The 21,037-nt window shown below is 54.3% G+C and overlaps 8 protein-coding genes across 8 annotated transcripts; 2 read left to right on the top strand and 6 right to left on the bottom strand.

Moving 5' to 3' along the window:
- Positions 1 to 1,191: 1,191 nt before the first annotated feature.
- HMPREF1541_09342 (uncharacterized protein) lies at positions 1,192 to 4,013 on the top strand (the record flags this gene model as incomplete). The annotated part of the gene is made up of 2 exons (XM_008714016.1): positions 1,192 to 1,221; positions 1,290 to 4,013. The coding sequence occupies 2 exons, from the start codon at positions 1,192 to 1,194 to the stop codon at positions 4,011 to 4,013; spliced, it is 2,754 nt and encodes a 917-aa protein (XP_008712238.1).
- A 691-nt stretch (positions 4,014 to 4,704) lies between these two features.
- On the bottom strand, positions 4,705 to 6,453 carry HMPREF1541_09341 (uncharacterized protein; the record flags this gene model as incomplete). The annotated part of the gene is made up of 2 exons (XM_008714015.1): positions 4,705 to 6,193; positions 6,338 to 6,453. The coding sequence occupies 2 exons, from the start codon at positions 6,451 to 6,453 to the stop codon at positions 4,705 to 4,707; spliced, it is 1,605 nt and encodes a 534-aa protein (XP_008712237.1).
- Positions 6,454 to 6,963: 510 nt separating this feature from the next.
- HMPREF1541_09340 (uncharacterized protein) lies at positions 6,964 to 7,725 on the bottom strand (the record flags this gene model as incomplete). The annotated part of the gene is made up of 1 exon (XM_008714014.1): positions 6,964 to 7,725. The coding sequence occupies one exon, from the start codon at positions 7,723 to 7,725 to the stop codon at positions 6,964 to 6,966; it is 762 nt and encodes a 253-aa protein (XP_008712236.1).
- Positions 7,726 to 8,951: 1,226 nt separating this feature from the next.
- On the bottom strand, positions 8,952 to 9,963 carry HMPREF1541_09339 (uncharacterized protein; the record flags this gene model as incomplete). Its single annotated transcript, XM_008714013.1, has 3 exons — positions 8,952 to 9,526; positions 9,583 to 9,773; positions 9,827 to 9,963. 3 exons carry the CDS (start codon positions 9,961 to 9,963, stop codon positions 8,952 to 8,954), a joined length of 903 nt encoding a protein of 300 aa, XP_008712235.1.
- Positions 9,964 to 10,470: 507 nt separating this feature from the next.
- On the bottom strand, positions 10,471 to 11,109 carry HMPREF1541_09338 (uncharacterized protein; the record flags this gene model as incomplete). The annotated part of the gene is made up of 1 exon (XM_008714012.1): positions 10,471 to 11,109. One exon carries the CDS (start codon positions 11,107 to 11,109, stop codon positions 10,471 to 10,473), a length of 639 nt encoding a protein of 212 aa, XP_008712234.1.
- A 1,859-nt stretch (positions 11,110 to 12,968) lies between these two features.
- Positions 12,969 to 14,491, top strand: HMPREF1541_09337 (uncharacterized protein; the record flags this gene model as incomplete). The annotated part of the gene is made up of 2 exons (XM_008714011.1): positions 12,969 to 13,032; positions 13,089 to 14,491. 2 exons carry the CDS (start codon positions 12,969 to 12,971, stop codon positions 14,489 to 14,491), a joined length of 1,467 nt encoding a protein of 488 aa, XP_008712233.1.
- A 30-nt stretch (positions 14,492 to 14,521) lies between these two features.
- HMPREF1541_09336 (uncharacterized protein) lies at positions 14,522 to 15,616 on the bottom strand (the record flags this gene model as incomplete). Its single annotated transcript, XM_008714010.1, has 1 exon — positions 14,522 to 15,616. The coding sequence occupies one exon, from the start codon at positions 15,614 to 15,616 to the stop codon at positions 14,522 to 14,524; it is 1,095 nt and encodes a 364-aa protein (XP_008712232.1).
- Positions 15,617 to 17,858: 2,242 nt separating this feature from the next.
- Positions 17,859 to 19,709, bottom strand: HMPREF1541_09335 (uncharacterized protein; the record flags this gene model as incomplete). The annotated part of the gene is made up of 1 exon (XM_008714009.1): positions 17,859 to 19,709. The coding sequence occupies one exon, from the start codon at positions 19,707 to 19,709 to the stop codon at positions 17,859 to 17,861; it is 1,851 nt and encodes a 616-aa protein (XP_008712231.1).
- Between the last annotated feature and the right edge of the window lie 1,328 nt (positions 19,710 to 21,037).

The raw sequence follows: 21,037 nt of genomic DNA, 5'->3' as shown, positions 1-21,037 counted from the left end.
CTCGCCTGCTGCCGTATTAATTTCCGGCTATCAAACTCCGGCTATAAGACACTCGCGGGCTCCGTCCTAACTTGCGCTTGGACCATGTCCTTTTATGAGTAGTCAGGGCAGTGATGATCAGTCGCAGCATGTGTTGGGCCCATGGCACGCAGCCATGAGGAGGCTTCGGCTCATGCTATAGGCGCGACGATCGAAACTCCGAATCTAAACAACTCGGGATGTTTGTTTATTTGGGGAGGACACTGACAGAGCGGGGCAACGTGGGACAAAGACAGCTAATGCAACTTAATGCTGCAGGTCCAGTTTCGTGCCTGGCCGGCCACTGCGAACAACAACCGGCTCATAGACGATCTTGAGGCTGCTTGCGCATCGGCATGCTACGACCAGAGAGTATCATGACCAAACAAATGATAAACACCGGGTGCACAAGGTGCACCTCACTGCCATCAACCACGTTGCCTACATCGATTTGCACCGGATGCATGACAAGAAAGCTCTTTTTGAATCTCGCCTTATGTAGTGCATAGTTTCGTGTCGATGATTGTCATTCAACAGCGTGGCCAGCTATGAAACACGAATGCCGGTCTCTGAGTTGACGGAATCGTGACAATCTAGGAGCAGCAGGGAAGACTTTGTCAGCTTGCTAAGTCTCAAAGGAATATCAATGACTTTCAGAAATACCCAGACCTTCAAGTTGGCCTCCACGTGGCCGCCCTACTGAAACAGCGCATGTCTTGCTGCGGCTGCTACACAAAAGTGCTCGCGACAACCATGATGGCAGTGACGACGATTTGCGGTTACGTGTGTGAAGAAGCATGTCAGGATGCCAGGTGAACTACTTAAATATAGCTCTTAAGAATGCTCCGGATCTGTTGTACTGTAGCCTTCTTGTCTGCTTAATTACCTAAGCATCAAAAAGTCATCAACGTTGAGCAAGGCTGAGCAGGGCTGAAGTCATGGCACCACAGTGGGGTCCAGGCTTAACGTCACTAAGATCTGGTGTTTGCCGGCGGCTGGCAAGCAGGTAGCAGTTCTCTGCCACTCCTACTCATTAACCTACGTGTGCACCTTCTGCTGAGCAAGCCTCGTTACACACTCACTGCGTTAATCAGTTATCATGTTTTCAGAATGACTGCCACTGCGTGAGGTCAAGGCTGAATGAAGTGAAAGTCCGCAGCGCCGCCCGTCAAGATGGCTATGGAGCGCACTCGCGCCGCAAAGGTTGATTCCCCTGCCAATGCTTCTTCATGTTTCTCGAGGGTTACTTAAGCTGACAACGTTATTCGCAGGCTGAGAATGTCATCCTCGCTCGCCGTGGAGAGCAGACCCAGGGCACATTGCACCTCACTCCCCACCACCTGATCTTCCAATATAGTCCACCAACCACTTCACCGGCAGCTGCCGCCTTTTCACAACAACAGCCGTCGACCGACCAACGCGCCGGCTCCACACCCAGCGCCCGACCCCGCGAGCTTTGGATCGGCTACCCTATCATTCACACCTGCGTCTTCCGCCCGTCCCCAACCGCCTCTCGCCAACCCTCATCTATCCGGCTGCGAGGCCGCGACTTCTCCTTCGTCTGCTTTTATATCTCCGACGAGCGCAGAGCGCGGGACGTCTATGACAGTATCAGATCTTGGACTTGCAAAATTGGCCGACTTGATAAGCTTTACGCCTTCTCTTACACCCCCGCCTTCCCGCCCGAGCGCGAGTTCGCAGCACAGCCTGGTGGAGGTGGCTGGTCAGTCTACGAACCCATGAGGGAATGGCGCCGGCAGGGAGTTGAAGGAAACAAAAATTGGAGGGTCAGCAAGATCAACAGAGATTATGCATTCAGCGAGACGTACCCAGCAACATTCGTGGTCCCCAGTGCAATCAGCGACAATACACTCAACTACGCGGGAAGGTATCGAAGCCGGGCGCGGATACCAGCTCTTACGTACCTGCATCCGGTAAACAACTGCACGATCTCACGAAGTAGCCAGCCGATGGTTGGGGTTAGGGGTAATCGCAGCATCCAGGATGAAAAATTGCTGGCTGCTATCTTCAACACCACTAGGGCGGAGCGGCCCTTGAGTGGTATCACAAGTATCGTGGCAGGCGGAGCACCTGCAGCCCTTGCTACGCCACCACCCGAGAAGGAAGAGCCAACCAAAGATGGCACAGCGTCGCCGGCTCTGCCACTCTCCCTAGAAGGTGAAATCTCTAACCCGGAGGCTTTAGAGGATGCAGTCATCGCCAAGTTGAGAGAAGAGGGAGGATTGGAGAGGGATGAGGAGGAGAACGACGAAAAGAAGCCGAAAATCTATGGTGCTCAGCAACGAAACATGATCATTGACGCCCGGCCAACGATCAATGCTGCGGCAATGAAGATGGTTGGCATGGGCTCGGAGAATATGGAAAACTACAGCTTCGCAACCAAAGCTTACCTAGGCATCGACAACATTCATGTCATGCGTGATAGCCTGCAAAAGGTAGTGGATGCGTTGAAGGATTCGGATCTGACCCCGCTGGGACCGAACAAAGAAGCGCTCAACAACAGCAAGTGGCTCAAGCACATTGCGAACATGATGGACGGAGTAGGACTAATCGTCCGTCAAGTGGGACTTCAGCATTCGCATGTGCTGATCCATTGCTCTGATGGCTGGGATCGAACGAGTCAGCTCAGCGCCTTGAGCCAGGTTTGTCTCGACCCTTACTACCGAACTCTTGAGGGCTTCATCATTCTTGTCGAAAAAGACTGGGTCTCCTTTGGCCACCGCTTCCGCTACCGCAGCGGACCGCTGAACTCTGAGAAGTGGTTCCAAGTCGAAAATGAGCGAGTCGGCGGACGCGTTGAAGAAGATCGTGATGACGGAACTCAGAGAGATGCAGGTGTCAGGGCAGCGGAAGCATTGCACGGCGCGCAGAAGTCGCTGGGCAATGCCCTTCTAAGCGCCAAAGGCTGGTTCAAGCAGAATAACGACAGCCGTGAGAGTCTAAACGTCGACAGCGAGACGGAAGCTGGAGCCGACACTGAGGCGATAAGAAAGATTTCCAGCAGCGGCGGTGGTAAGGTCGATAAGCACGCCACAAAGCCCAACGAGGTGTCACCCATCTTTCATCAATTCCTGGACGCCACATACCAGCTCATGTACCAATACCCAGCCCGGTTTGAGTTCAACGAGCGATTCTTGCGGCGGCTGCTCTATCATCTCTACTCCTCTCAATACGGTACCTTCCTCTACGACAATGAGAAAGAACGTGTTGATGCGAAGATTGGCCAGAAGACTAAGAGTGTTTGGGATTACTTTCTTTCGCGGAAGAAGGAGTTCACGAATCCAGAATATGACCCCACTATCGACGATAATGTGAGGGGCAAGGAGCGCCTTATCTTCCCTCGTACGGAAGAAGTCAGATGGTGGCACGGCCTCTTCGGACGTACAGATGAGGAGATGAACGGCGGCCTTAGACAAGCCAAGGTCAATGGCGAGAGTGATCGGGAGAGCGAGATGAGCAGCTATGGTATGCAGAGCCAGGTCAGCGCGAGTGTACCAGCTAGTCGTGCGAGGACTCCGGTGTTGACAGGTGTTGAGACCGCAGAGGCTGCAGTCGGTGTTGCGGTACCGCCAAAGGAGGTTTCGGAGGTCAAGCTAGACGCAGAGGCAGAGCAGTCAGCGCCCAAGGTCGCAGAGGCGATGGCCGAGCAGTTGCATGCGCCAGTGTCAGTATCTCCGCAGGAGACTACCGAGGCTCAAGTGTCTTCTGGGGCGGCTGAGCCAACACAGACTCAACGATCGCCGAGCCAGCCACCACCAAGTGCGCACAGCGACAAGCCCGAAGAGAAGGACTCTGGCCCACTCATCGATTCTGCGTACCAGCAGCAGCAAGTCCAGGATGAGGCAATGACTGCTCTCTCGGATGATTTGGATCCGCTCGGCATCGGTGATGTTAAGGATCACGTACCCCAAAGCGATAAGGCGCAGCAGCGGCTCGAGAAGCGAAGACAGCAGATGGAGGCCCTTTTACAGTGATCTGAAAGTCACCATTCAGCCGGAAAGCATTCGTGTGCTATCACTCAAGATAGGCAATGGGAAGGAGAAACGAAGTTACGACTTGACGCAGCATCAGGATAAGGGCATGGCAAGGCAAGCCAGCGTGGTGACAGAACTAGATAGACTGGCGCTTTTCATGGAGCATAAAACTCCATGCGCAAGCCATGACTGCTTCCAATCGATGGTATGGGCTCAGCGTCACCAGCGATAGACTCGGGCATAAACCCCCCCGTTACTTGTCTTCTCATGAACAAGGCGTCGACCGCCTGCCAAGATTTCCACTGCCTGAGAGTGGGGCTCACTGCAGTACACTTCCCTCGCACGTCCACCACCCCCACACAACAGCTGTCGCCCGACTATGTTGATTGAGTAACTCTTCTTTTGTCGACACTCCGACTTGGCCCAGTTTCGAAGTTTCTCGACCGAAGTTTCTCAATGGATACTCGCTGCCAACACGGATCATGCCTTTTTGGCGCCAATTCCCTGCGAATTCGCTTGTTGAGGGGTCGTGTAGGTACGTTTGCCGGGTCTTGCACTCGCCGATACAAATTGTCTCACTATGTTTCCCCCCGGGCGCACGGCGACCTCGCACACGGCCTTAGTAGGAGCCATTATGGGTAGCAAAAGATACACCCCTGGTTGCAAGATACATATCCGAGAGAGAGAGAATTTAGTGAGCTCCACTTTCGCTCGATGGTGCGGAGCCGTAGTTGCCTTGTTCCCCTCGAACAGCCAATGTACCCTGTCCGGCCCACCTTTGCATCTCATCCTGTAGTTGCATCACTTCTGAGGCGCTGAGACCGAGGGTGAATGATGGATCCTCGGCGTCACCGTCACCGTCACCGTCACCATCAAAGGTGGTAGTGGCATCCGTCCCAAAAAGTTTTTCCGACAACCCGTATCGAATCGCCACTGCGACTCCTCGAATGGAGAACCAGCGACCGTCGCTGCGCGCCATCAAGGCCGCCTTCCAGCCCATGGAGAGCACCCAGAGAAGGAGAGTGGCTTCGCCAGAGTTCAAGTACTGCTGGTCAAGCTGTAAGTTGCTCAGCATGCTGGAAAGTCTTCTCTGTATCCGTTGCATGAGCATGCCAAAGATGAAGACTGAGTTTTGTTCGCGGAGGTTGGCGTACGAGCAGACGATGGCGGCGTCCCTGAAGGCTCGGATTGTATCTCGCTCGCTCCACGGATCGGACTGCTCCGCCAGATCTTCGATGTTGGCGAGGTCGTACTCCAGCTTCCACAGAGAACTGCTGAATAGGCGCCGGAGTTCGCGATTGCGTTTTGGTCGAATGATGATGGCCTTGAGGTCCATGAGAAGGGAGACGTGGGACTTGATATCGTACAGGCGTCCCACCGTGCCGCCGTAGGCGTGACCACGCCGTCTAGAGTGCTTGAAGTCTTTGGCCCCAGCGGCGCGTATGTCCTCTGGAGTCGCCGTCAGTGCCATGCTCGGGGTGCCCAGGCTAGGGCGTTGTTCGCCCAACGTGGCGTGCAAGAGATCCACCCAGCCAAGCACGAGTCGAAGCGCGTCGCTGATCTGGGGCGAATCGATCCCCCCGCGTTCTTGCACGAGCGCCGCCACCGCTTGGAGATGCGTATCCTTCGTCTCGGAAGACAGCTGCGAATGATCGTCCAGGCTCGCCAGCAGTGCAACTGTGCCAATAACACCGTCATCCCTTGATGAATCACCCTGCTCCAGCCGTCGCTTGATGTTCAGCATGGCCTGCCCTCGATGGTAGAGATACTCTGGCGTTCCGCCATCTTGGCCGCGGTCTGCGCGATGCAGGGCGACCAGACTTAGCTTGGCGTGGATCATGGCAGGATCGGCGAGCGTCAGAGTTGTCCACGCTCCGTCTGGATTGACGGCTATTGAGTTTGTCCAATACGCGTGGAGATAGTAGTCGAGCAAAGCTCGCGTCCGAGCGGTCGGATTCTCGATGCGGATGAATGCGCGGACAGAAGCCGCGGGGGTCTGGGGAATACTTTCAGTCGTGTCCCCATCCGAAATGGTGTTGTTGAGCCGACTGGAAGCTGGAGAAACAGAAGGCCTTGCCTCCTGTGACTGCTTCACACGAAATCTAGTCTTGTGGTGACTTAGCGGTTTGTTTGTCCTTGGCGCAGATCTGACAGTATCCAGGCTCCTGGTTTTCCTCAAGCTGTTGACAGAGATGTCAGTAATCGTGTAGCGAAACACAAGCGGGGATCAAGATGTAGGTGACACTCTCACGCTGTCTTTCAGGAAGCCCTCAGATTCAGCAGGAGGACCACTTCTGTTCCAATGCAAATTCACGGAGACTTACAAATCCTTCATAACCAGTACTCTTGCGCGGCGTCTGACTTCCGGCTTGAGACGCGCTCTGCCCGACGCCGCCACAGAATAGTCAATAAACTCGAAGCGGTTGTTTGATGGTGCCATCGTTGGAAGTATGCTGTGGTATTGGGAATTTGGACGACGAATGTCTGTTGTCTATGGTTCCTGGCAGAGGCAAGCAATATCTGTTGCCTATCGATGACGGTTACCCCATGTTGACCAGTAGCAGTACAGAACCGTCGTGTCCGGCTTCGCCGTAGGGAGGTAGTGGACGGGTATGGTTAGCTGAGCAGAAGTCACCTTTGATTCACCCGATGTGATGGACTCTAAACAGGATCTTGAAAGACTGAAAGGGCGAGACAACAGCTTGGACATTGACCAGTATTCCAATCCACGGAAGACGTGGCCACCATACATTAAAGGTGGTGATTGGTCTCAACAGTGCGTCAGAAAGACCCTGAAAACATGTGGGCTGACTAACAAGCCGCAGCCTCGAATGACCAATAAAGTAAATAGTAATCCGCAATCATCATGAGCTCAATACGAGGTTCGTGATGCTACTCAACTCTATTCAAGACTTGCGACATTGTGGCGTTTTGTCCGGTATGACAGACACTACCAGGGCATTTGTTTCCCGTTCTGGTCCCAAAACTTGCCACTGTGCTCCTCCTTGTTGGCTGCATCAAACAACTTCATCAGACCCTCAACGCTGGCTTCCAGTGTCACTGGGACATCACTTGGCTCCATCCCGGCGAAAGTGGCCGCTTTCTCCCCCATGGCAGTTTGGACCCACCCTGGCTGTGCTGGAACGACAACAATGTCCTTTTCTTCACGGTGTATGCGGCTTGCGGCAAAATTGACGGCCGCCTTTGAAAGCCCATATGCAAGCATAGGCATAGGATAATTGTCCATCAAACCATTGGAGCCAATATTCGATGAGATGATGAAGAACTTCGGCGTCTGCCTCGATCGTCTAAGCAAGGGAGCTGTAGCCTTGTAAAGAAGAATGGGTGCAACGGTGTTGACGTTGAAGTGCTCCTGGAGATCCTCGGCCGTGATGTTCTCTGCGAGGCCGAAATGTTTGAGAATTCCCGCGTTCGCAATGACAACGTTGAGGCTATCGATGTGATGCTCGTTTCGAAGTGTAGACACAAGTTCGCTTGCCGCTTTTGGCAAGCTTGCATTGTATTCGACAACAACGATCTCGCTGCCCTGGCCCGTCTGAATATTCTCTAGGGCTTTGGCGGCGACGGATCCGGTCCCGTCACGTATGGCTGCAATGACTCTGGTTGAGGGTCTTGCTGCGTAGGCAGAAAGGAGACCCTTACCGATTCCAGCCTTGGCTCCAGTGATGAGTACTGTTGTGTTGAACGCCATTTGAGCCGAAAAGTGCCGACCTTAGATACTTTTTAAGTGGTGCTTTCGTGGAACTGGTTTCTATTGTTTCTACGGAGCGAGAGAGGTCTGAGAAGCACGGCGATGTATATATACGTGGCCCCAGCCGTTGGGATCACTTGGGACCGTCAATCGGCTTGCTAAATCTACTACTAAACAACATCCTCAACAATTTCAAATCACAATGGCCTTTGTCGTCGTCATCGAGGGGACTTGGTAATACACCGACGCCATTAATTGCATATTGGCAAGTAATTCAGTGTTATGAGAGGTATATAATAAAGCCTTTGACCAACTTGGGCAACAATTAGTCAAGCCATCGAATTGACTAGGGGATGCTCCCCTGTCCTAGTTCTTGTGGTCGATGTGGTGGCCAACACTTGTACGGCGAAATGTCTCTGTAACTGATCAGGCATGTCTGTCAGCCAGTGAATGCCCACAGCCATTTCCAACTGGTCTTCGCGAGGTTTCTGCACCCTATGAGACGGGCTACTACCATACTACGTTCGCGGGTGCCAGCCTGGTGCCGCTCGTTGGCTAGATCGGCTACCCAATACAGAGAATAGGTCTGTACTTTCACGACCACCCTACTGAGACTGTTGAGGCAAGCAACTCAAAGGTATCGGCCTATGGGTATCTGCCTGGCAATGCTGAATGCCTAACGTTGAGCCCGGGTGGACCGAGTCTCGTGGAAATATTGGCTAGACCTCATGGGTACCTGGATTGGGTCAAAAGTGACAAGGCACATGAGTACGATGCCAACTTGGTTGATGGCGCAGCCCAAACACCACTACGCGTAGGGCAGGGATGCCCTGGTCGTGGTTACCTGAGCATCGTGAACACCAACATTGCCGGATTCGGCCAATGGTCTCGGTCCGTGATTGGTTGGGTTCGGCTGGGCTCAGATACGGATAGACCTCCTGCGCCCTCAAAAAGGACCGCGTACATGGAAGCTGTCAGATGTGCGCAACGGAAGCATGAAAAAGGCGACAAAGAGAAACCTACTCGTACCTAGACGCCCAATGACCCAAGGGACATTCTCCCGCGTTGTTGCCTGCATAAAGCTACGAAGTGAGGCGGCAATGAACTTAAGTCTTGTAATTCGATGGTCTAGTTGGAATACATTATTTAGGCGCTGCATTCGAGGCCGACCTGAACTAAACGGCGCAAGCTCAGCATCGTCGTTCGAAAACAGATTTCTTCAGTCATTACTCGAAGTCACTACCATCCAGGAATCGGTTCGTGTCTTCGGCGACCCTCTTCGCGTAATGCCACAGAAACCCATGTCCGCTGCGTGGGTAAATAATGAGCTGTGCGTTCTCGATCCTCTGCAATAGCTCCCAGCTGCGGCTCGTAGGAACGAGCGTGTCCTCATCACCGTTGATTACCAGTACTGGCATATTGAGCTCCCCAAGCCTGTCAAAGGAGGAATTATGTTGGGGCTGGTTTGCGCCTAACACCGAAGCGATCTGGTTGTTGCCATTCGGTTCCATTGGTAGCAGCTCGAGATTGGGTGGCTCAGCTGTGCGAGACGAAATTCGTTGCCAATAGCGATCGAATGCAGCTGAGGCAATGTCCGTTGCTGGGAAGGTTGAGAACCTGAGCGCTTCTCGACCTTCGTCAAGGGAAGTCGCGGAGACCAAGCTTGTGAAGTACTTCATCGGTGGCTCTTCTTGTGGCCATACGATGCCATCGATCGGGCCTTTCTCTGGCACGGACGCTCTTGAGCCGGCGATTATGAGCTTCCGGACAAGCTCAGGAGCGGCTAGAGCAGCCTCGAGAACTGCATGGCGCATTCGTCAGCCTTGGCATAACTACGGTAGTAGACCAGGAGCTCACCAGCCAAACCTCCCATCGAAAAGCCGAACAAGTCCACCTGCTTGAGCTCAAGCGCGCGGATGAAGCCGATCAGGTCCCGAGCCCAGCCAGCGAATGTGGTGGGAACCTCGCCGCTGCTTCTGCCAACGCCTGCGTTATCAAAGAGGATGACCTCACGCCTCTCTGCAATGGTATTCACGAGCAGTGGATCCCTGAAGCACACATATCAGACACTGAGCTGAAGACCGACCAGTCATGGGCTTACCAGAAATCCATATTACCTCGAAAGTGAATATGATGGACGATTGGAACGCCGCTGGCGTTGCCAAACCTGCGGTACGCAAATGTAACATTGCCGGGCCCCTGGATGAACTGGGTTGGTGCTGTTTCTGCGGTAGACATGGCTGGGTTATGGCAAGTGCTCTGTAGGTCTGCGATGCTAGGGGAGAGCCTAGATGCCCTAGTCCGGCCATCTAATTGCTTTATAGTCTGGCTGGAGCTGCAAGTAGAGTTTTTCTCATCAGCTGTACGTCCCGAACATTTACCAATCGCCGGAGAAAGTGCTAGCAAGGACCTTTGTCAGCGGGCCAACTCATGCCTTCTTTTAATTACCGCTTGGGGTGAAAGGACTTACTAGTTAGAGATGGAAAGTTTGCCAGGTGTGCTACAGAAACATGTGTATCGGCAGGCGTAGTAAGTTTCTGCTGTCGTGATGGGTTCAAGTTAGATTCGATGTCCCATTTGTCAGGATGAATCTTCCATTTCTCTCCTGAGACTTAGGGCATTCCAATGGCCTAGGGCTATCGCATCTCCTGGCTGGTGTCACCGTAGCACTCGATAACCAGTGCAATGTTCAGGCTCCAAAGACACATTGCAGAAATTTGACCAGCTATGTTCGCGATTTGGTGATCATATCTTTCCTGGTCGTGCTGATATCCAGAGTCCCTTCACCTGCACGCAGACATGACCTTCTACGCCCTCAATCTGCCCACTGAGCCAATACTTCCTACCTTCTACCTTCGTCACCCATGACTTGATGACGGCGACGCCAGGAGTGACAACGGGCTGTCTGAAGTCGATGTTCAGATTCGCGGTGAAGAGGTGCTCTCTGGCCTCGTAGCGTCTTTGACGTGCAAACTCCACACAATAGCTCAAGGTTTCGTCAAGAAGTGCACTCAGCAGGCCTCCATGAGCGACAGCCTTGAAGCCATTTGTGCCCTGTTCGAGGTTGACAAGCAGAATGATGTCGGGCTTGTCCGCAGAGCCGTTGGGTGGTTCATCTCGCCGGTCAGGCCGAGGGTCGACTGCTTCATCACGGACAACGAGGAGCCATTTGGGAATCGTCGATGTCGTTTTGAGGGTAATGGCAAACAGATCGTTCTCGCCATCGTCTCTGGGAATGCGCGCGCTCGTGCCGACGACGGAATAATGGGGGTTGCCGAGCCATTGCTGTAAGGATGGGACGGTCTTGAAAAAGTCCAAATCCTGCGGATCGACTGGCAGTTTCCTGCTATCCTGTATGAAGCTTGACGATTTCCAGGCAGACATGTTTCTCATATGCTTGATTGTTGATGGATTTGTGCGTGTTGAAAGTCGAAAGGAAAGCATCGATGCTCGACCAGAGAGCCTGGAATATTCTGCCGAGGCACAGATGCTGGCCGTCCGCTGTAGCACCCAAGCTAGATGGCCCCACCTTTGGGGTTGGGATAGCATTGGTGTTGCCCAGCTTCGCCAGCGGCTTGCCCCCTTCATTGCGGTCATCAGACCTTGCATCTGATGTACCACCTTCGACAAGGCTAGTCGTCAGCGTCCATCTCGCCCAGCTGTGTCCTGGTCGGAAAGGATCAGACCATGCGAATGAGAGGAAAGTCAACTACGAAACCCCCGCTCGGCTTTCTCAGCTTGGTGCTTGGCAAAGAACCGCATCTGTATGCCACATCCAAATCTGGCATACACGTACGAATTGGTATGATCCGCGAAGGCCTCCGCATAAGCAATTTGATTCGATACCTGGGAAAGCCAACATCAGTAGTACCCCGAATACATGTAAGCCGTATGGACTCTTCGTGGCGCAGTATACGCCGTCGCTGACCTAGACAACTCGAACCGCCCAACGAGTGTTAGCAGGCAGAACACTTGCAATACCCCCCCCCTCCCCTCCCACAAGACACTGAGCGAATCGAAGCTGGGCAGCCTCCGTTCTACGCTGGTTACATACGCTCTCAGAAGCTTGAGTGCACCAGCCTAAGCCCGTCTCGCGGAGGTCCAGCCAACTAATCGATGTTTCAACCCTTTCAAAAAGCTTCGTTCCGGATCTACAAGATCCCCTTCACCCTGGGCCAGGTCGTTACTGCAAATGAATGGCCGGATTCCAAGGTAAGTCTGTCTACTCGGCCAGCATGGTAGTGCCCACCTACTTCCAATACCCTTTCTTAGACGTTATAGATTCAAGCGACATAGTCACCCGGTGACGATCGGCACAACAGCACCGGCATCTGAGCATAGATATCTGCTTCTCAGAAGAAGCGAGCGTATTCCTCACCAGTCAGTATCGAGAGCCACCCAAGGGCCATAGAAGAATATTCCCACAAAGGACCGGAGCAATTGCTTTCCTCAGAGTGCTGTGCCTTATTTGGCTTAAGGTGATCATGTCTTGAGCCAGAAACAGGAACCTGCACGCCCCTCCTCAGCATCGGTCATGGCTCGGCCGGTTTCAGACCACCGCAGCCATTCGTGGCACCTGTGTGACATGTCAATCAGATAGGCTCCCCATCCGTGGGGAGCTTTTGGCACCGGCCAGCCTGTGCATCCGCCGTGATTGCGTTGGACTTTTCCACAACGGGTTCTCAAGGGCTGCTGCAGGCCAGAGGTTGTCTGGCCGGGTTTGCTTACTTTCATTGTGATGGTGCTGTAGTAGCCTTTTGTCATGTAACAGTTTGTGGACCGGGCGGGTGTCTCGCAACGTCTGGAAGGATTCCTCTTTGGCTTCGAAATTATCGGTCTAGCTCAGAGTTCGACTCTCCATATCTGTTCTGTCTCGGCACAGGCCGTGTCCGCTATCCCGTGATAACACGCTTACTCGCATAAGTTAATCACCGCCAAGTTGTGCATCTGAACCTGGTTTCTAGAAAGTCGAAGATATCCTTTCCACCTCAGAGGCTCGCGGAGTCGATGCTCTGGCTCCGAAGGAACTAGGTACCAGGCTTGCTAGGGTTGTTGAAGGAAAGGGTTAAAACGCTCTGCTTCACGCTAATATAGCGGAGGTAAGCTCGAGTAGCGTAAGCAGCATCTCTTCCACTGGATACTTCGACGTTGTCGAATCTGACAAGACGACACCACTCTGGTGGTCGCCAACGCCCCAGGTCACAAATATTCCAGGAACTTCTACTCTAGATACTTCCTCACTAATGTCTGGAACGACTGGAGATGGGTCCTATACCTCTAACGGCCCCGCGTCCTCCCCTGTTGCGGGTATGTTGACATATGGTGCGCTTGAAACTCACGACCTGAGCTGATCACAACCACAGTACCTCCAATGTTCCCTGCTGGTACCAGCATCGAGAGGCAGCCGGGAAATAGCTCCACGTCACCGCAGCCGTCCTGGCAAGGACCGCAGGGTGGCCAGCCAACATCTCCGGCTCCTCTGCAAGACTCCGTTCCAAGGGGTCAGCTTGCAGGGGCGGTAGTGGGAAGCCTTCTCGGCGGTGCAGTTGCGACAAGTGCTGGTATCATCGCTTTCCTTGCATGGAGAAAGCGCAAGAAGCGTCGGCACCGGCGACACTTGCGCATTCAAAACTCATTCCTGATGCAGCAACCGGAGGACGACGGGAAGCCACCTCCGGGCATCGGTTTGTCGCACAGCACTGGACACGAGCACCAAGACGCGGCAACTGGCAGCGAAAATGCTATGCCCAAACGGAGTATCATTGCTGCCGGGCCAAACCATATCGCCTCGCACGTGAACCTCCTCGAGGAGCAGAAGCGCTACGTGCATGGCGAGAACGCTACGACCTCTAGCGCTACACAGCTCAGCGGCCCCATGCAAGCAAAGAGGCAGTCCCTTCCGCGGGCCTTGAGTAGTGGCAACCCTCGCAGAACCATCTCAATCAGTGCGTCCGGCCTGATCTCACCAGTGGCAGCGACCCACGCAGCAAAGGAGAAGGCTGGCATGGGCGAAATCGTCCGACAGCTCCGCATGCAAGTCTCCACGCTCTTCGAACAGATAGGGTTGCATGTGGACAACTTCTATCAGGACCAAATGGCAGCTGGTAGCGGCTCCAGGCTCGATGCAGAGCAACAGAGGCAGCTCCAGCTCTTTGATTCTCCGTATTTGGACGACTCCCTTGCCGGTCTACTCCCATTCGCTCAAGACGCACGCGTGTTGTTAAAGCACAGCATAACCGAGACTGTCGTCTCGAGACTCGACTATAGCAGCCGCATTGACGCCAATGAAGCTCTGCTGCCTTCCGGCCTTCTGAACACGTACCGATTGATGACAGCATCGACACTGCACGACTCAGCCACAGACGTTCAGCACTGGCGCACCCACACACTTGGTTTGCTCGGCATCGACAGTATTGAGAAGTCCATGAGTTTGCAGGTGCAGAGTCTTGCTGCAGCAATCACTGGCGCTTTCGAGCCATGGGCAGTGAGTCGGTACGGAACCGAGGCAAAGACAAGCCACCTAGGGAATCTCTTAAAGGAGGCCGTTGAACTAGGATTGGAGATCTTTGGGATGCAAAACGCTGTCCACTGGTCGTGGGAGATTCCTGAGGGAAGTAAAGGAGAGGTTGTCGTTTTCCCGAGCTTGCTTATCCTGCAGGAGAGTTCTGGCAATGCCGGAGGGAGCAAAAGAAGCAGCCGTGTTCTGGTCGGCACAGAGATCGAAGTCGTGCAGCCGGTGCTTGGGTATCTGAAGTTCGAGACATAATGATAATGTACCGGCGTTAGTTGGGATTTTTCATAACTTTGGCGGGCCTTCCGCGAAGTCTTTCATAAGGTCGTCTTCCTTCTTGATTTCGACCACCGCTTTACCCCATACCTTCCTCTCATACAACTCCTGCAGCCCCTCGCCTACCTTGTCTAAGCCCTGGTGCGCCTTGTAGATCAAGGGCTTCATCTTCTTCTTCGAAAGCAGCTCCTCCGTCCCTCGCCAGCACTCCGCCGTGTGTTTCGGATCTCTTCTACCGCTCTCTCCATATCTGTAACCCAGCACCTTCACATTTTTCAGCAATATCCTGTTCATCGCTACCTTCTCCATTTCGCCTTTTCTCCCTGCAAATCCGGCGATGACCACCGTGCCACCGAATCTTACGCATCTGATCGACGACAGGACCAGACCGACTGTATCATACACAACATCCACACCCTCCTTCCCCAATCCCTCTGCGATCCGAACCACCTCCTTCTCCCAGCCGTCTCTTCCATAATTCACCACTCCCACTACATCGCCCCGGAAGTTTTCCCTCACAACCCTTGCCTTCTCCTCACTCCCCACCGTAGCAACGACCTGCGCACCCATTGCTCTAGCAATCTGCACTGCCGGCACACCCAGCCCTCCCGTTGCGGCATGCACAAGCACTAGATCCCCCTTTTGCACATCTGCGCAGAGCCTCAAAGCCCCATAGCTTACCGTCGGGCTGGCAGCCCCCATACCCGCCGCCTCCAAAAAGCTCGTCTCATCCGGAAGCCGCCGCAGCGCGGAGGTTGGTACGGATACGTACTCCGCATAGCTCCCGACCGTGGAGCCCCAGACTCGGTCTCCAACCTGGAATCCGCACGCGGCACGGGCGGATGCAGAGGTGGGTAGTGCGGCAACAACGCCGCAGAACTCAAGTCCGAGGGTGAGGGGCGGGCGCACGAGGCCAGAGGCGTTGTTTTGGTGCAGGCCGCGGGCGTAGAGGAGGTCGACGTGGTTGAGGGATGCGTGGCTGACCGCCACGATGATGCGATCGGGTGTAGGCCGAGGTCGAGGGATTATGGCGGGGCTGAGGGATGCGTAGCCTCTGGAGGGCGGCAGCCAGTCGGTGATGTGGATGGCTTTCATGTTCGCCATTGCGAGACCGCAAGAAGCGTATGTATATTTCGGAGAGCGATGCCGGTATCACCCCAGTTGCAACCATGCGGAATATCAACCTAAAGTAGGCCGGTGGAACTCGGTCTGAAACGAAGCCCTTCCAGTGCTGATCAGAGTAATACAAATGTCAACGATTTGTTTGCAACCCTGCTGGGAGAGTGCCCGGTATCTGAGAAAGGAAGGACAGCCAGTATGTATATACGCAAGAGCCGAGGTACTCTTCGGGGGAAGGCTTGGCATGGTGTGCCTCGTCGCCTTACGCCGAGCGATGAAATGGTACCAGTAGTACTTACTACGTCAAGAAAACTCCGAAGACACTGGAATTTGTGAGAGAGAAAAAAACCACTGAAACACGTAGTGCAAGTGAGGCGGAATGATTTTCATTGTCCGCCGAGAAGGATAGAGGACCGCCCTGCGGGTCGCTGCCTTTCACTTGAATCATATACTCCACTCCCTAGGCACCTAAGGATTGGTATTCCATGATGTGGTGGGAACTCGCTCGTTTGGCGGTATGACGCTGTTCTTAAGCCGGGATGCTGCATCATACGACCTTGCTAAATTACCAAATAAACCATTATTGATGGCCGCCCCACGGCCTGGTGCCTTCCGGCCCGAGGCCAAACAGACCGAAGCGCATCGCCGAGGTTATGACAATTCTGTGATCAATTTCTCGTGACGAGTCCCAAGAGGGGGGGTTTTGACCAGGCCTGCGACCCTTTCCAAGCCAATGTGGTCGACTTCGGGGGTCCAAATCGTGAGTGAAACGATCGTGACTGAGGGATTTGGCAGAAGCGCGGGCGGGCGCAATGTCAACTCCAGCATACCTCTAGCCCTCACTGTCGTGGATGAAGATCGGCCAGCGCCCTCAAGCTGAACAAGGACTTGTTTGTGCGGGAGGATGCCGTGCACAGCAGGCCCGCCCGAAAATTAGTACTTCAGCGCTCAGCCCTTGCGGCCTCGTAAGCCCGCTCATCTTCAGGCTGTTCAACCTTCCACCAATACACCACGGTCAGCACATACAGCGCCTGTCCACTGAGCCACGTCGCCGCGGCGGCCCACCAGAGCTTGTCGCTTACCCACGGCCACAAAACATATCTCCCCCGCCATGTGAGGTAGAATCGGGCGCGGACGGCGGGTAGAACTGAGAGGGCAGTGAGGAAGAGCAGTGGCCGTCTGAGCTGGCTGAGTGACAGAAGTGTCGTGAAGGTGACGGGGAACGCGCGTGCGATGCGGGGTTGATCGCGGGAAGGAGATTTGGATGGTGAGCGGTTGGCAGCAGTGGGAGGGCGGCCACGTCTAATGGGCGGTGGTGCAGGGGCGCCTTCCGTGGGGGTGTTTGGGGGTGGCATGGCTGAAGCTTCAATAGAAACTCCGGACGGAGTAATTCGCCCAGTTTCCCGGCCCAGGTTCAGCACGCCGATGTGGCTGTGGTGGCCTCGATGGCGTTCGAACAAACACAAGCTATGCCTGTTCGGTGTCGAGGAGCGCTGATGCAGCGGATCGTTGATGAGGGCACCGTTGGAACGCTTCGCAAGGGGTGGGGCCGGCGGCTTGTTCGGTATGCGAGAATGCGATCCTCTCTTGGAGTTGCCAGGAGGAAGTCAAAGCAGTTGCTGCGGAGCGGATCGCAACGGGTCAGCGCACGTGCGGAATCGTCAATGTCAGACTGGTGTGCCGATGGAAGAGCGGAAGGAGTGTAGAAAGAATGGAGGTTGATAATCGCGATCCACGACGATTGGCAGCCGGGGTCAGGCGGGAGATTGCGATGAAACTGATGTTCCACTCAGCGAAGTTTGTGTCCCAGCAGCAGACTGTTCGAGTCTTAGCTAGCCTGATGTCAGAGCCGAAGAGGATGCGCAAGGGTTCGCAAACATGCAGCTCTTGATGATGGATCGTGGTGTGTTGAAAGATTCTTGATGAGGCAAGGAGCAGAGTACTGGAGAGGGCGTGCGAGGCGTAATCATCAAGCGTGTCTCCACTTTCGATTGATGCAAGCCAATTGAAATCGCTCCAAGCAACGTGAGTAAACCAGTACACCAAACATGTTGCAAACAGTATAGACGAAGGAGGTGTGACGTTTATCAAAAATCATGTCATGTTTCCAACGAAAGTAGAAACTCCTAATGAAGGGCTGAATGTTCTATCGAAAGATTGTCGTTCGCTTGCTCGCTTGCTTCGTGGACTGCAAAGCGCAGTCTGACCAGACATCATCCGTGCATCTCTACCAGCCGAATCCCTCTTCCACAAACTCAACGTTGCTCCCTTTGGACAAAAGGACACGCGTCGCCCGTCTGACCTCATCGGCGAGACCGCCTCCAGCACAGACGCTGACGCCAACGCAGCCCAACTGCTCCTCAGCCTCAACCTCCATCAATGATTGCACATCCGGCCGGCCTCTCAGCATCTTCACCGTCTCACTGGGTGAGCGAATCGGTTGGCTGAGACCTGCGCGAGTAATGTAGAGGATGATCTTGAGCACATCGCGTCGGTTCTCAATGCCAAGGATCTCGTGCATCCAAGGCCGGATCCATTCTAAGCAATCGGTGGAAGTGACTGACCACACCAGAGTAACTCTGCGGGCGGCAACGGTACCATCGTTGTAGCCTTCCAGGAGCTGCTTGATGTAAGGAATCTGGTGCGTGATACCAACGCCACTGGCAAAGAGCATAACGGTGCCATAGCTGGCCATGCTTCGATCGCCACCATAAGGCCCTTCAATGCAGGCATTGAACGTCATCTTGCCAGGCTCAGGACCATTGGAACGGGCAACACGATCGTAGAGTTTTCCTGTCATACCGGTTCTGGCCTTGATGACAAGCGAGTATGTAGCCTTTTCCATCTCTGATGACTTGGGTCGCGATCGAACGATGGGTGCCTTTTCGGGATCAACAAATGCTTTGACGGTATTGGATCTTTTCACAGTTGTGGAGCGAGACAGACCATGCTCAGCATCACTCCAGGCAATCGAAAAGGGATGCGCAGTCCAGAGGCCGACAGATGGGATGGTGAGGTACAGAGACTGGCCGGACTTGTACTTCCAGGGGCGAGGGGTTGTAAGCGTGACCCGAAGAGCATCACCAGGCAGGGCCTCGACCTCAGCCTGGCAGCGGCCGGAGCCTCCCCATGTACGGTAGGCGAGAGTGGCGAAGCGCCATCCACGGGTTGCAGCCCAGATCGCGATGCTGGCGATGAGGAAGGCAAGTTGGGGATACTCCAGAAGATGGATCCACAGAAAGGCGAACGTTACCGCTACTATGATGAAGTGGGCGTGTAGGAACACCTCATATGCCCACGATCGCACGACTTTGGGAGCCTGGAAGAACAACATGACGAAGCCAATGGTAGCAGCGAGACCGGCATAGATGAACTCATGCTGGACTGACTTGTTCAGACCTTCCCAGCCTTCCTTCTCGACCTTAGCAATCATGTAGCACACGGTATGAGCAACGCCTTGCAGGATGCAGAGCCGTCCGAGCCATCGGTGCATCAAGTTGAAGGTGTCGTAAGAAATGTCGAGAATCTCGATGAGTGGGTTCTTGATCGTGGCCATGATCAGGACGGGGACCAGGTTGGCGACAGAGAGGGTGCCCGTCCGGTTGCGGAGGATGGGAAGAACTTGGAGACGCTCATCATTCCAGGGCACCTCCCAACAGCAAGCCCAGACGTTGACGACAATGCAGGCGGTGATAAAGACGGTCTGGAAACGAGTCGGGATGCTGCCAAAGTTGAGGTACCGGTGAAACTGGATCTCTGTCGCCCGCTTGTGACGGAATGTGGGTGCATACAGAATATGGCGCTTGAGCCAGTTGACACGCGAGTCGCCTTCTGCGAAATATTTCTGTGATGTGGCAGTCAAGCTGGCGAGATGTCTCATATGTGCGTATACGCGGACGGAACTGCGGTAGATGAAGATGCAGGCCGCGAAGGCCAGCAGGGACCAGGCATAGTTCTCTGAGAGGTTCTTGTTGAGGTACGTGAGATACTCTTGAGTTTCGGCGTTCTGTTGATTGCCTCCAGCAGGAGCTGCGGCGGCAGCTGACGCCAAGAGGGCCAGAGGGACGAGGTGTGACATCTCGTGTTCGGGCAATAAGGAAGACGATGAGGTACCAAGTGTTGCAGATGTGGGAGAACCAGCCCGAGATTGCCGACAATCGGTAACTGCAGTCAACCGGGACCAGTTTACAGCGACACAACAAACAGATGCTCCTGGTAAAAGAGTGTGGTGATGGTCGGGAGTCCAGAAGCAATGTTGTGTGTGTAAAGAGAGCGAAACAAAGACAAAGCAGAGCAAGCCGTAATGTATGGATCGGTGGCTGAGATTGCTACTGGAGCTAATCGAAAGCAAACAGGGAGGGCTGTCGCCAAGGCTGGGTGGGCTCCTGATTCACAAGACAGGCCTTTGTCTAAAGCCTGGGCCGGTCGAACTCTTTATCGCTCTGGGAGATTCTCCCACCCTGCACCGTTGCTTGCCGTCCTTTGGCTTGCCCTGAGACGACCAGTTGTCGCGAAGCAGGGAGTGACGAGTACATAGTCTCTATCCACGCGTCGGAATGGTTTGTGCATGGTCTGCGCCAACGGCGGGCATATGACCGTTCCCCGACCTTGCAGCGAGCTTCTCCAGGCTAGCTGAACCAAGACGGAGCGAACAAATTGCCAGGGATACGGCTGGTTGGGTCCCCAGGCGAAGTTGGCGTCAGTCGGCAGACCGCCAGGGCACCAATGAGATTTGCAGGGTGCCTGGCAGTGGCAGGCTTGGTGCAGAACCGTGGCCCAAACATGTCCACTTCGTCAATTCTTCCTTGTTGTTTATTCACAGCCGCTTCCTCCGTACTCCGTTCGTTCTGGATGCTATTCGGCTATCTATTCTCCCACCCCACTGAAGGCCACTCAAGGTTCTCGTCGTCAACCAACGCTTCCTACGGAGTAGCCCACATGAAACCGAGAGCCTGCTCCGGCAATGACTCGTGGCATGATACCATGATCGGTCTCCTGGCCTCAAGTACTGTGGTTTGCCCTCCACTCAAGGAGGGCCCCGACTATTTTCCAAGCCCGGTCCAAGAATGCGTGGCTGATTCTACATGAAACATGCCCCCCCAACTGACGTAGGGGGCACCCTTGAACTCTATCGGCGCTGCTTGCGCCGCTCACAGCCACTGAGTCGGCCGGATCCTCCGTTGCAGAAGCATAAGCTGACGAGGCCTGTTGCAAGATGTGTACATCTTTATCCTCTCGGCGCTCAATGGTCAGTGTCGTTCTTAAGAATCATGCCGGGCCACACGCTTGGCTCAAAGGCCCAGTCTTTGAGCTAAAAGAGACATGCTCCGGTGCTAATCTCGTCCCGGAGAGGCGAGCTCAGCCAATCTTTGCCTGTCAAGGATCGCGTTTCAGGCATAGCAGGGC

The sequence above is a fragment of the Cyphellophora europaea genome (genome assembly GCF_000365145.1).
Source record: "Cyphellophora europaea CBS 101466 unplaced genomic scaffold supercont1.10, whole genome shotgun sequence".
Classification (NCBI taxonomy): Eukaryota; Fungi; Ascomycota; class Eurotiomycetes; order Chaetothyriales; family Cyphellophoraceae; genus Cyphellophora; species Cyphellophora europaea.
This window is presented reverse-complemented; position numbering and strand designations above follow the sequence as displayed.